General features: G+C 37.0%; 1 protein-coding gene across 1 annotated transcript in view; it reads left to right on the top strand.

Annotated features, from left to right (window-relative positions):
• LOC131427127 (inactivation-no-after-potential D protein) overlaps positions 1-15,993 on the top strand; it is a 1,657,698-nt gene that overhangs the window by 448,282 nt on the left and 1,193,423 nt on the right. Inside the window, exon 5 of the mRNA XM_058590062.1 lies at positions 6,723-6,812. Coding sequence (XP_058446045.1) covers positions 6,723-6,812 — 90 coding nt within the window. The remainder of the gene's footprint in view (positions 1-6,722; positions 6,813-15,993) is intronic.

Below are 15,993 nucleotides of genomic sequence, written 5' to 3'. Positions count from 1 at the left end.
GCTAGGCTTTTTAACATTTCTACTCTGCAAAGTGGTGTTTTCCCAAAACGCTCGGTATTATTGAACTTTATGTTATTCGCCTCAAAGGGTGTTTAGAACATGGATTCTGGATTGCAAATCGAAGCAGCGTATATGGATCTTGAGACCGCATTCGATCAAGATGATCACGGAATACTTCTGTCTAAACTGAAACGACTGAGAGTCTGATCAACGAGCGTAGACTGGTTCAAATCGTACCTGACAAATCGTTAAGTTCGAGTAAAAATTGGATCTACAACTTCAGATATATTCTCGAATCAGTCTGGAGTTCCTCAAGGAAGCAATCTTGGTCCGTTACTGTTTTTGATCTTTGTGACACTATTCATTTACTGCCATACGAATATCGGTACCGTCTCTTGAATATCGAGCCATTGGAATTACGACGTATAACCGCTCAAGCAAACATTTCCTGCTAAACTTCTTTTGGGAGACATTGATAGCCCCACTTTACTTATGCAACTCAATATCTACGCACCTGAAAGAACACTTCGCCAGCGGAGCATTCTGTTCCTAGATCCGAGGAACAGAGTGTATGACTGCACGAACCTTTTCGAATAGACTGCATGCGGTTCAACGAATGTTTCCATCTTTTTGGTTTTAATGTGTCATCTATTGTGTTTCGCCAACGACTGCTGAACCGATTTTACATTGTGAATAATTAGCTTTAAGTTTTTGGTCATTATTTTTGTTTTCATTAACATGAAATATTTTAGATGATACTTTTATACAAATAAACTATACAATTTGCCCCAATTTCAGATAAAGAGATGGCTTTTTGGCCAATTGGTTTCTCGCCAAAACATTTATTTTTCGTTAAAGGCCAACGTTTCGAAGGGCAACTGTAATTTTATGTATTATTTAGTCACAAATTTTTTTTCACAAAATACAATAATTTTACAAAATGTACTCACAACGACTACAAATAGTTTTCGTCAAGTATGGTGTAACATTTATAATAGTTGGTTGAAAAACGGCTACTTTACACTAAAACACAAAAACGAGACACACGAATGCCATTTGATTAGAAATTTCAATTCGAATTATTTGTTTTGCCAAGAACTTACACAAGCACTTCCCACGCACATCGACTTCGATTGAGCACTGAAATATTGCAAGCAGCGAATATGGAAGACAGTAGAGCAAAAATTAGAGTGAAACAGATCAGAAATGATAGACAGCGAAATCGGAGGAGAGGTTGACAGTTAATGTGTGAGAGAGAGCAACAGACCGGAGTATACAGCATTCAAATTCCACGAGATATTTTATCTGCCGGATTTTGATCGGACGCGATATGTTGCCAATGATGACCTAGTGAGATTCTCTGAATTTCCGAAATACGGTTGGATAGAAAAATCTTCCAAATATTCGGCTTCCCGAAGAGAGCTGCACAGTTCTAACCTGGGTACGGTCATTCCCCGTAATGGTGAGACACGCGATTTTGCGATCGAGAGATTGCTATGCATCTTTCCATGATCATCAGTAGACACTATATACATGCAACTGCCGTATGCTCGCTCAGAAGCATCGCAAAAACAATGTATCGAATAAGTTTGTTGAGTCAGGACACGTCGAGGTACCTGTAACTGAGTTAGACTAGGATTTTGTTCCCTAAAATCATTCCACCACAATGCCTCAGTAGCACGCAATTCCTCATCCCACACATAATGTCTTGCCCACAATTGTTGAACAAATATCTTTGATCGCACAATACCTGCTCCTACCGATCCCAGCGAATCGAATAATTGAGCCATTTCTGACACAACCACCATTTTAGTGATGGTCGCTAATTTTGGGAAAATTGGGATCTTAAAACAAAACTGATCGTAGTTTAACTTCCACAGAAGCCCGAGGGTTTTAACAGCCGAGGATTTGTCGATTTCTATTTCCATTGGCATTTCTATTAAGTCCGAGTTCACGAACCGTAGTACACGAGAGTCATTAGTACACCACTTTCTAAAAGTAAACCCTCCCATCCGTAGCAAATTATTCAATTCTACGGTAGATTCTAGTGCCACTTCCAAATCATCATTTTCTGCTAAAGTATCGTACGTTCGCGATTTGAGAATTTGCGTCCGAATGGATCACGGGAAACGGTTCTACGAATCTTTACAAAGTTCTTTTTCCCGAGTGAACTGTTGATGCTCATTGATTCGATCTAGCTCCCAGAAACGTTGTAGCATATCATCGAGATTATATCCTGATAATCATCAGATAAGTTATAACTTCCACTTTCAATCAAACGCAAAAAAGAACTCAGCTCCTAATAAAAGGTCAACTCCTGCACTGATATTAAACTTTGGGTCAGCTAGTACTAACATGCTAGGAATATATCATTCACTAACATCGATGTTTTTACTTGGCAGTACCGTTGGAATTTTTGGTAACACTAAACAATTCACATCAATACAAAATGCCTTCCGGGACCAAAGCCTACAATTTCAATATTGGTTTTAAACCGTTTGAAACTGAGGTTTCTAGCTAACGGTTATGATATAAAATTGCATTGCTAGCAATTATCCAACACGACACGAGGAGAATGAAACGAACCGATTGTATCCTTAATATTTACCACCGCTGTCGCTAAGAATACTTCAAAACCATTTCGTAATGGCTTAAATGAATTGACAACTGATTTTGTTGTCGACCGCGATTTCACTAAAAACGGTTCACTATCACTCGGGAGAATCGTGCTGAATGTCTGCGGAACGTTGGGTACCGGTGATCGCGAAGCCATGGGAGAAGAATTACACTCTTGGAATGAAGATCGCGTCGGCTTCTTCACTTTATTCGAATATGAGTGACCAGTTGCCATGAACGTGTTAGTGCTACCATTACTATTCGCAGGCACTTCTGGATTTGATGGTAAGTGTAACATTGTATGATGACGGTTAGCACATACAATACAACAAGTCGAGTTGCAATTTTTTGCAAGATGAAATCCGTTTAAACAATTTATACATAATTTGTATCTTTTTGCCACATTAAATCTTTCTTTTGCTGATAATCGCTTAAATTGATCGCAACTATAAATAGTATGACCCTGCTTACACATGGGACATTTATTAAAAGGCTCGGATATTACGAAAGTAGGTTTTATTTTCGGGTTTAGTTTCACTTCTTGCGCGGATGAGCTAACTTGAGATAACTTCAACGACTGAAGCGTCCGGGCTAGTTTCCGAACGAACGCGACGAGTTGCTCGTACGTTGGTCTCTCTTCTTCATTACACAAACTCTTCCATTTTCTAAGAGTGTTTGTATCTACACGTCGACTCAGTCCTTCAACAAGTACTGAATTCCACTGCTGTTCCATACCCTCCAACTGATTTAAATTACTAACATGACGATCGAATTAATCTCCTAACTCCGATAAACTGTGAGCGGACTCTCGCTTCAATGCGTGGAGCGAGAATAACGCGGCGATATGTGTTTTTATCAAGATGTTTGGATTGTTATACCTTTTTTCAAGTAACCTCCATCCAATTAGATAATTGTCCGATTACATTTCAAGAGATGAGATTATTCTTTGCGCCTCACACCTGAGAGATGCTTTGAGATAGTGTAATTTCTATGCTGGTGTTAGTTGACAGTTGACAATTACTACTGTTGGTTGTTGGAAGATTTTTCAACAGTAAGTTCGATGAACTATAGAGTACTTTTTATATAAAAGTGCAAATAACTTGACTTTCCTTTAAAATTTTTCCACCTTCCCCACCTTTTTCTCAATTGAATCTCCACCCCCTTGAACTCTCTCTTCACCCTCCTTTGAACCCCCCCCCCCCCCCCCCCTTGAATGATTCCTGCGCACGGGCCTGTGCACGAGTGACTTAAAAACATCTCGGAATTTTATCCAATCATCCGGGTTGCCATCAAACTCCGGAATTTCGATTTCGGGAAGAGGAACAGATTGATTAACCGGACAGGGGTTCGGAAGTTCTCTAGCAAAATTACGAATGTTTTCGCGAGGTAATTTTTCAAGGAGAGACGATTTAAGCCCAACATACATATTGTGAAAAGCGGTACGTTCATCTGTCAATTCTAATTCAGAATGTTCTTCGGGAACGTCTAAAGATTCAATTTCATCTTGAACTTCAAAGAATTGCTTCCAAAGATCGTCTAACAATTCTAATCGCACGTGAACTTGCGGAGTTTGTGCCTCATGAAATTCATCGTTAAATGATTTTATCGAATTGGCAGAACCTAAGATGGTCGCCCTCAAGGGGCAAATCACTCTAAACTTTGTCTGAACTCAAACAAGTTTTACCAGGAGTAAAGAAGTTTAGCAGGGATCTCGCTGGATTAGAATGGGATTAGAGAAGTTTAGCCGAGATCTGGAAAAGCATTATTTTGACATAAGAAGCTGTAAACGTGGGATCAGAGATGCCAGATATTTTCATAGAAAATCTGTATTGCTTTGTATAAAAATCTGTATTTATCTGTATTCACTAATGAATGGAAATTTCGGAAATAAAATTATGTTTAAAGATGTTATTGCATTAGATTATTGTTATAGAATGGCAGATGCAAGGAGCATTCCTTTATATCGTAAGTCCTTGCCGCACTAACAAGAACATTCAACGACGAAATTTAATTGTTTTTGTTATTAACCACCATTGAATTGTAAATCCATATACTTTTTTCGTTTGAAAATGATGACTTGGAATTCAAACATGGAATTCAAACGCCCAATACGCAACGTCAAGTCAGGTCATACAACTTTTCAGTCTGACAATAAAGTTTCATGACGCCATGACTTCCTTGAACATCATTCAAATTGGTTTCAAATTATGATATAAATGTATTTCAGCGTTCATCATTAAACAGCAGCACGAAAAAATTTTCATTTTAATATGGGCAATCAAACACGCTCAGATGGAAAAGTTTCATTATTTCTTTCTTACTTTTTGTGGTATCTGTATAAATCTGTATTTGATTTGAAAAATCTGTATAAAATCTGTACTCTGTATTAAATCTGTATGCGCATGTAAAAATCTGTGTAAATGGCATCTCTGCGTGGGAGTTCGAATGACAGATACACTTCAAACCAGATTAGGCAAAATTAGGTTGGATTAGTTTTAAATTACCCAAACTTATCTAGACTAGTTGGGATTAAATGAGATTAGAGAAAATTATTTTGGAATGACATGAGTTTATTAGTATGAGATTGTCTAGAGTTTAGAGTGATTTGCCCCTTGGTCGCCCTTTTACGATTCAAAATCTTCAAACGGTTAACGGCTGGGTGACTTTTTTCTGGAGTCATCTGACCGGAACTACGATATAATAGCGAAAAAATTGTTATTATTACATACCTTTTCTAATGTAAAAACGAACCCTTTTGTATTACCACGTGTGTATTTTCGGAAGATGTACAACACTTGGATGATAACGAGTAACGTTGTGTATTGGTTGAGATAATAACTAATAATTGTTCTGCTATTTGGCAGTTTTGTAAGCCCATAACCTACTCCCGAAGTTCATGCCTTTGAATGTGTTCGTTTCGTTACAGTTCAAGGTATATCTATATATGAATATCGAAAAATTCATTTTGGTAAGATTGTCCTCAATCCTAAGCGATAACAAATGCAATTCAATCATAATTATTATTTTTACTAAACAATGGGTTCACTATTATATGTACTTCCAGCACCGGAACCCGAGAATCGGTATAATAAGTCGGTTCGTACTACCTCCAACTAACACGATGCACAAACATTGTTGTATCCAAAAATATACAGTAATTTTTGGTTGGACCATAAGACCTTTCATTCAACCCTAAGATCCCTATAACTCCGGAACCGAAAGTCGGATCCAACTGAAATTCAGGAATTTCGTATGAAACCTTTTGTTTGAATCTGAGATATATTTTGAAATATATGACCGTTGTTTCCGGTGCTTCAAGAACCGGGAACTGGGACAGGATAGCCGGAATCGGTTTGTTTAGTTGCCAACTGATAGTTGCAATCGTTTTGAGTAGTCTTGAATCGAATTTAGAAATTGTTTTACGTTTTTTGTTTTGCCGGTTTAAGTGACGGTGCACAATATTTATCACACTTCACCCTATAACTCCGTAACCTTAGGTCATATCCAAATGAAATTAAGGAATTTTGTATGGGGTCGTGAGGCCTTTCATTTGTATCTAAGTTTGTAAAAATCGGTAGTACAATCGCTGAGAAAAGTGAGTGAGATCTATTTGGAATATATGACCACTATTTCCGGTGCTTCCTGAACCGGAGACCAGGAACCAGGATAGCCGGAATCGGTTTGTTTAGTTGCCTACTGATAATGGCTTTGGATTTGTGTAGTTTTGAGATCAGTTAAGAAAAGTCTTTGCGTGTTTTGTTTCGCTGGTTTAAGTTACGGTGAACAATATTTACAACATTTTACCCTATAACTCCGGAAATCGGATCTGGATGAAATTCAGAAATTCCGTATGGGACTGTTAGATCTTTCAATTGAATCTAAGTTAGAGGAAATTGGTCAAATCATCGCTAAGAAAAGTAGTGCCTTATTCACCTTAAATTTAGACCTTAAAATTTCGGATGAGGTCTACGTACTACAAAACTTACTATTGATATTTTAAATTTAACGGATTTTATACGAGTATTGTAGAATTGGTGATATAATAATAACAGTAGTATAACAAAGCATATTTAATACATGGTTTGGAATACATATTTTTTTTGCAGGTCAACGTTCCACAGGATATCACCGTTTCTGGAATATTCATTAAAACGATAATACCAAATAGTCCTGCCGAAAAATGCGGATTGTTAAAGGTGAGTGGAAAAATATAGGGACAGTTAAAAGTATCTCGTAAAGAACAGCTAATTTTATTGTTTACATATATTTACACTATTTATTCTTTTTTAATTTCGATAAAACATTAATTACATTATCTCATCTCGTAAAGAACAGCTAATTTTATTGTTTACATATATTTACACTATTTATTCTTTTTTAATTTCGATAAAACATCAATTACATTACGCTTTTAAATTTATGTTTTGGATAGGGCCTCGAACGGTTCTGAAGAATGTCACCAATCAGCAGACTGTCAAACCACACTGACAACAATTGATGAATTAAACGGGGAATACCTCTCACCGGTGGCCCTTTGACTCTTTTGAATCTACAAAAAACTTTCAGTGAAAACCAGTTTCTTCATTCCAATTTTATTGCTTTAAAAAAAGACATCAGCAAGTCTTTATTATTATTATTATTATTATTATTATTATTATTATTATTATTATTATTATTATTATTATTATTATTATTTTTATTATTATTATTATTATTTTAATAATTATTTACTGTTATAGTACTACTTATAATGATAATAATAATAATAATAATAATAATTACAATATTTATTATTATTATTATTATTATCTTTATCATCTCTTTTATCCTTTTGAGCATTCCTGTAGCAACTACGATGTATGCCTCATAACATTTTCTCCCGTAAATGGTTTTGTACGCATCTCACCGGTAGCCTTTCGACTCTCTTGAATCTACGAATGATTTCCAGTAAAACCCAGTTTTTTTTCTAATTCTATTGCTTTAGAAAGAAAGACATCAGCAATTCTTTACGTTGAATTTCGTTTTAAGTTTGAATATGCAATTCTTCTGCGCTTGATAGACAATAATGCTTGTTTTTTCTCGCGGACTCTCGTTGGGAGAAAGCGGTTTTAGTACGAAAAGCAAAGTGATTGGGAATCGATTTTATATTGAGTTGCTTCGAAACAGAATTCGGGAGCTTCTTGGTTGAATAGTTATATTATTCGTTTTTTGTTAGGGGTGTATGTATATAACTAGGGCAGCCTGCGACTAGTGATTCACATCAAATATACTATATATCAATATGGATCTCTCTTGCGATTCACGAGGGACATCACAGTAAAGGGCGCTGGCAAAAAAGGTTACTAATACACTAAAAATTTTTCAATGCGCATATGACAGTTTTCCCAATCTGTACACTGAACCAAACAACTCCAAATAAATGGAATATTTCTCGAAAAAATAAGCTGCTAATACTGTTTAGATTCGCAATCTCATACTAACAAGGACGAGAACATTTTTTTTAATAAAAAATCCCTATTTATATAAATATGTGTGATGTGTGCACGCAGAACTAAACAAATTAATCTTAATGTTAGTTCCAGAATTTTACTAACATTTCCGAGTTATGTACTGCAATTTCTTGATTTGAAAAATTACGGTTGCGGTGATAGAAACATTTAATATCAGGTTGTTTAATAAATAAATAAATGCTTCAAAACAAAACAATATAGTAAATGGATAAACCGTAATTCGCCTCAACGAGAGCTATCAGTTGAAGTAAAAGTAATAAGTATAGACAATAGACAATTTATAAAAATGACAATTTTCTTTTACATTCTAACATTCCCTGAGACAAAAGATAATGTGCAGCTAATTCAAATTCAATGTCATAAGCGCAATGACAAAAAAATTGCAATCAAAGTAACTTGTAATACAGCGTTCATTTCATTTTAATTTTGTTCTATATATGAGAAGTGATCTGCCAAACATTACCTTCACAGCCTACAGGTTTCGTCTTTTCAGTACTATTCATAACATTCATGAGCAAAGTTAAATACTACTTCATAACTCTTGAAAGTGAAGACGAATGGTGTAAAAGAGCGTAATTATGCATTATTTATAGGCGATATTTACTATTGTCAGAAAAAATACATTTAAATATGAAAATTTTCACACCTCTATGTGGGCATCATGCTCAATTATTTTTGACATGTCACTTCTGGGTGCACGCTAAACGCAGACTATTCAACATGACTGAACTAATAGCCTTTTCCGTCACGAGATGGTGTTATTGTGATGTCTCTTTCGATTTGTATTAAATTCGTTAAAGTGATCCATATTGATATATAATATATTTGCCGTCACTTAAACCGGCAAAACAAAAACCTTAAAAAATTTCTAAATTAGTTTCAAAGCTACCCAAATCGATAACCATTATCAGTTGGCAACTAAACAAACCGATTTTGGTTATCCCGGTTCACGTACTCCGGTTCTAGTAGTACTGGAAATAGTGGTCATATATTCCAAAATGGATCTCAGCGATGGTTTGACCGATTTTCACAAACTCTCACTCTCGGCGAAGCAAAAACCGTAAAAAATCTAAACCGGAGTCAAAACCGTTAATCCCAATCTTAGGGTCAAATGAAAGGTAGTATTGATATGAAAGGTAAATCGTCGTTTGGAGTACGATGGCAAAATCGTAAAAAATCTTCAAAATTTGAATAAAAACTAGTAGAATTTGTACGTCATGTTGGTGGTCGTACGAAACGACTTCGATTATACTGGTTCTCGGGTTCCGGTGCTAGAAGTACATATAATAGTGAACCCACTTCGTTTTCTAATTAATGGCCTAATCGATCAGTGATCTGTTTCATTCTCTATTTTATACTACTTAATGCAAAAACGATCCCTTGGTTTCTTTCAAAAATCGAAGAGAAACATTTTGAATAGAATACCATCATAGGCATCATTACACCACAAGGTGGATAAAACAAATTTTTCGTTGGATGATATGAAAAAAATGTTAACTAAGAATTCGAAATTTTTTTTGATATTTGAAAAATCGTTAAATTATTATGAGTGTATATTTTTTAGGTTTTATTGATTTATTTAAGAATATTGTTGATTAAAACACATACGCCCTTTTTATTAGTCTTGAGTGAACATAATCTCTAGACTAGCGAAAAATTCTTTATTTGCCATACCGATCACACATGCAAAGTTTCAAGCAAATCGAATAGTGTCGTGCCAGAATTTTGCCATTTAAGGTTAGTTAGTTGATAGGTTAGGGGCTGTCCATAAAAGACGTCACGCCGCAATGGGGAGGGGGGTGTTTCATAAAACGTGACCTTTGGTGACAGGGGGAAGGGGGGGAGGTTTTTGGAAAGTGACGTCCAATATTTTCAATGAGCGCATTTTTGAAATATCTAATTATATTACTGCTTTGCCCTATTTCCTGAAAAAATCTCCACAATAAACGTTTACATTCTATAGGAAAACGTGTATTTGTTGATGTAAAAGCTTCTGCACAGAGGAGCGAGTAAATTAGTGAAATTAATAAATTTTGCCTAATGTGAGTAAACAAGAAAAAGATGCCTTCAAACGGTTTAACTTAAGTTATACACTGACAATTTTTTCAGTAATTTGATTTTCTAGCATTGATAATAGGATATCATAAAAATTTCTCTTATCTGGTTCTGATGAAGTTTATTCAATTGTACTTCATTTGAAAAAGAGCGGGAGATCAACGATTTCAAACGTAGATCATGTCATGTCTTATCTTGATCATATGTGATTTTCCTCCACCAACATCAAAGCTTATCGAATCATCCAATGATTGAACTTACATAAATCAAGAAACATTTTAGCTCAAAATCACTACTCATTGTGTGACGGAAAATCAGTACCAATATTGATCGATGTGATTTAAATTTCACTGATCAACTGATAATGAAAAGATTCTCCGACAGTGATCTCGTTTTGATGAGGTTTTGGTCTTTATTTTCTCAGCCCTGTATGCTACACTAAGGAAATATTATTCTTTACTTAAAACAATAATATATCTGTGTACCCTCAGGAGTAATAAAACAGATGATTTTAATGTTTAATCAATTCCAACCAAATCCTTTTGTTAATTTATATAATTGATATTAATAAAATAATTTAAATAATTTTGTAGTTTTAGGGATATTTTTTAATCTAATGACAGCATGTAATAAATCGATTTTTCCCCCATATTTGTATGTTTTGTCATACATATTGAGTATGTATTGAGATGAATTTTATTTTTTTTAATTCGTGACATGTGACATAGGGGGGATGGGGGGGCCTTTGATGCTGTGACAATTTGTGACAAAGGGGGGGTGGGGAGTCAAAAATCGTCAAAAAAGCGTGACGTCTTTTATGGACAGCCCCTTAGTCAGTTAGTATATTGACGAGTTGGATAAACATAAGTTTTCACTGTATAAGGGACTTTATTTATTTCAATAAGTGACGGAAGAGTGGGTTCATCGAAACTAATGATTACTTTAAACAAATGTTTTACAGTTCCACCATACAGTTCGACAATATTAGGGTTGTCATCATTCACCGATTTATTCGTCATTAGCTGTATTAAGCTAGTCATCAATCAATTCTGGTTTAATATACACCACACCAATACACTCGAGAAGCCGTTATGGGATAAATAATCTTATACCATCAGTTTGCTGACCTAACAGACTGTTTGCAACACGACTGGTTCGCATGGAAACTTTCATCTCTGTTTTCGACATGGGAATAGCACGAATACAATCCGCATCGTATTTTTGCCTTTCTCATATAGAAAGGTTATGCAATCACTATGAAAACCGACTTTTGAACCGAGGCTCGGAGGCCCGAGTGTCATATGCCATTCGACTCAGTTCTGCGAGTACGTAAAATTTCTGCCTGTGTGTGTTCCTATTTTTTTTCGAATCCGACCTCCGGTTCCGGAATTACAGGGTGATATGTGCAAAAAGAAATGAAAATAAGTGCATGAACTTCTTACAAACTTAAATTCAAATGAAAGTTACATTTGTCCTATACAAAGTTCCTGAATTTTGTTTTGATCCGACCTCCGGTTCTGGAGTTACAGTGCGATTAGTGAAAAAAATCTTATTTCAAATTATTTCCTCACTTTTCTCAGAGATGGCTCTACCTATTTCAACAAGAATATTAGGTTCAAATGAAAGGTCTCATGGTTTCTTACAAAACTTCCGAGTTTCATCCGGATTCGTCTTCCGGTTCCGGAATTATAGGGTGAAGTGTGTTAACAATTGGATACCGTCACTTGAAGCGGCGAAACAAAACACGTAAAAAAAAATTCCTAACTTGCCTCAAAACTATTCCAATCAGCACATTCTTAACGCGACCGTCGTACCGTTCGGATGCTAATTCGTGGTAGAGCAAGTGTGTATATAGCCGTGCTAATCCGCCTTAAGGTCAATCATAGATTAATCTTTTGTTACTGTGAGCAGTGTACCAGACCAACACGAAACAATAGAAAAATTACTGTTAGGCGGTTTCAAGTGCTAGTGCATTGAAAGTCTGTAGACTTTAAATAGTGATCGAACGTTTGGAGTGGTGCCGTGACCCGGTGCTGTTTGCTTTTTTCCTCTTAGAGTTTTTTTTCACACGGGCACATTCACAATTCAATCAACGCGTGGCCCCAGCGACCGTGCTTTGCTACGGAGCACACCGATTAACCAAGACCAGGCATTGGTGGCTATTCATTCTTTAAGATAAGTAATATTCTCCTTTCCTATTTCATCTGTCGTTAAAATTACCTGGTAGTACTCCGGATCTCTTACCCGCGCGGATACAATTCCGTGCCATGATAAACCCTGACAAACATAATCCTGATCCACCAGATAATAAAATGGATACAACTGCTAATATCAACAAACCCCGCGTTAAAAATTATCCCTACGGACTTGCACTCCCGGCCGGTCCGTATACGGTTTATTTCCGGCCCAAATTAAATGGAAAAAATTGATCATTCTTCAATTATCTAGAGAACTGACAAAGTGATACGCTCAGATAAGCTTAGGGTCTCGTTAACCAGTGCAAAACAGGCTAACGAGATCGTTCAATGCGAGCTCTTTAAGCTGGAATATCGTGTGTACATCCCCGCTCGTGAAGTCGAGATTGACGGCGTGGTCACCGATGCCAGTTTGACATGCGAAGACGTTCTTAAGTACGGGATGGGTTGCTTAAAAAACCCTTACTTAAGACCGTAAAGATACTGGATTGCAAGCGATTGCATTCAATGTCGATCGCGGGGGATGGTACCAAATCATATCCCCAATCAGACTCGTATCGGGTGACTTTCGCTGGATTGGCTTTACCTAACTACGTCCTCCTGGACCGAGTGCGCCTCCCTGTTTGTCTTTTTGTCCCGCGTTTAATGAACTGCACCAACTGCAAGTAACTGGGACACACAACATCCCATTGCAACAATAAGCTCCGTTGTGCTAACTGTGGGGGTCTCATGCGGATGGCGTACTGAAAAGTGTTTTTTGCTGACATGCTTAAGAGTGTCACACCCCCTAAACAATCAACGAGCATCTATACCTGCTTGTCAACTGACGAGAGCGAGTTTGACGACTCATTAGAAGGTACATCTTCGGCGGTCCCTCATAGCTTTAGACAAAGAGTAAAAAAATCCTCTCATAAGCTCCCAAGTAAGGGTTCGAAGTTGTCTTCCGATGGTCCTCCAACATTCATATTTGGAAGTAGTGGAGAAAAAGCTCCGAAGCAAAAAGTTCCTGGTCTCGGAAAACTCAATTCTGAGAAGGAATTTCCACCACTTCCCAGGACACCAACATCCCCAAGCGCCCCTGAAAACACAGCAGAGAATCAGCTGGATGCTGGGCTCATAAAATTCTCTGATGTTGTGGACTGGATTTTTACCACCTTCAATATCTCTGATCCTCTTAAAAGCCTGTTCATGGCTGTGATACTTACAGTTAAAGCTTTTTTGAAGCAGTTGACTGCAAAATGGCCCCTTCTTCCAGCGATCGCATCCTTCGATGGCTAATTCATCCACCGAGGTCACGGATTCAATCACTGTTTTACAGTGGAATTATAGAAGTATTATCCCAAAAATAGATTCTTTCAAAATTCTATTGAATAATATGAAATGTGACTCATTTGCATTGTGCGAAACTTGTCTAACTTCTGATGTATCCCTAAACTTCCACGATTTTAACATTATTCGCCTGGATCGAGATGATCCCTACGGAGGAGTACTTTTAGGAAACAAAAAGTGCTATTCCTTCTATCGAATTAACCTCCCCTCGATACCAGGTATTGGAGTTGTCGCATATCATGTCACAATGAAAGGCAAGGACCTTTGCATTGCTTCCATTTACAACCCACCAAGAAGCATGGTTGAGTATCGCTTGCTTAGCGATGTCATACAGCTTCTCCCCGCGCTGACGTTAGTTTTAGGAGACTTTAACTCTCACGGTACGGGATGGGGTTGTCTTCATGATGACAACAGATCAACCGCGATCTTGGATTGGATTTGCAAACAATTGGATTGCACGTGAAAGGTGATCCCCGATCCCCACGGTAGCGATCATTTACCTATCGTAGTTTCAATCACTTGCGGATCAAGACCATCGGAGACAATCAATGATTCGTATGACCTCACATGAAATATTGATTGGAAACACTACGCAAATTCGATGTCTGAAAAATTAGTAACAGCACAAGAACTTCCTCCGGAGAAAGAGTACACGTTTATGGCTGGCTTGATTCTCGATACTAAGATTAAGCTCAGACGAAACGTGTACCTGGCGCGAAAACTAACATTCATCCTCTTAGCCCGTGGTGGGACAAAGAGTGTTCATGACTTAACGCGGAAAGATCTTCAGCGTTCAAAAAGTTCAGAATAAATGGAACACCTGATAATTGTCGGAATTACGTGGCGTTAAACAAGCAAATGAAGAACTTAGTTAAAGCAAGAAACATCGATGAGCACTCTTTAGAACACAGCCCGACAAATGCGCAACCAAAACACCACGAACGAAAGCGACGAATATTCCAACCGTTGGATATTCAATTTCGCTAAAAAAGTACAGAAGATCTCCCGCGCCGCGACATCAAATACAAACGAAACACCGTTTTCGATGGTAAAGTTCTCACTTGCACTTTTGTCGTGTAACAATTAAACCCCGGGACTAAACAGAATTAAATTCAACTTATTGAAATCTCCCTCTATTGTCCCACATGACTGGAGACAAGTGCGAGTGATCGCCATTCAAAAACCAGGAAAACCAGCCTCCGATCACAATTCGCATCGGCCGATTGCTATGCTTTCCTGCATTTGGAAATTATTTGAAAAAATGATTCTTTTTCGTCTAGACAATTGGGTCGAAACTAACGGCTTGCTTTCAGATACACAATTTGGTTTCCGCAGAGACAAAGGAACGAACGATTGTCTTGCGTTGCTATCAACAGAAATTCAAATGGCATTTGCTCGTAAAAAACAAATGGCATCAGTTTTTTTCGACATCAAGGAGGCATTCGTTTCAGTTTCCATTAACGTTCTATCTGAGAAGTTGCATCAGCATGGTCTTTCACCAATTTTGAATAACTTTTTTTATAATCTATTGTCCGAGAAACATATGTATTTCGCACATGATGATTTGTCGACAACACGATTCATTTACATGGGTCCTCCTCAGGGCTTATGCTTAAGGTGAAACGTAGCGTCATAAAATGCGCGCAAAATTTTATCCGCTTTAGTTGAACGAACCGTCGCACAAAGCATACCAAGAAAAACGGACACATAGAAACAAGAACTTTTTTCAATGATTGAGCGCAGTGGGTTTACCTCTCATTATATTGGCTTGTAAAAAAGACTGGACGTAATGGATTTTTGAATCCTTCACACTTTGAATATATGCTAATTCAATCGTTATTGTTAGTGATTACTCTTACACTAGAGCTATAAATCATGAGTAATTATGAATGATTAACATGAGGTTATATGTATATGTATTAAATAAATTTACGTAAAAGTGTTTACTTGACTCACTGTAAATGTAATCGAAGCTATGCTATGAAGCGGCTGCGAAGTCTGTTAAAACAGAAAGGCCAAATTTCTCAAAAGGAATGTAATTCCAAGACTTCCACACCCAGACATTTTCCTGGTGTGGATTCAGTATTCTCCAAAAACGGTTCCGCCACTTCTTGGCTGCGAAGTCTGTTGAAACAAATGGTCATATTCAACAATAAATGTAATACCAAGACTTTGCTTTGCTTGAAGACGTTTATTCGAGTTGTTTATTATCTAATACAATAAAACAATGTTGAAATTTGATACATTTACAATCACTTATGTATTTTTTTATTGTTATCAACTGGTTT

The sequence above is a fragment of the Malaya genurostris genome, chromosome 2 (assembly GCF_030247185.1).
Source record: "Malaya genurostris strain Urasoe2022 chromosome 2, Malgen_1.1, whole genome shotgun sequence".
In the NCBI taxonomy this organism is placed as follows: Eukaryota; Metazoa; Arthropoda; class Insecta; order Diptera; family Culicidae; genus Malaya; species Malaya genurostris.
The sequence above is the reverse complement of the archived record's forward strand: the minus strand, read 5'-3'. Positions and strand labels throughout refer to the sequence as shown.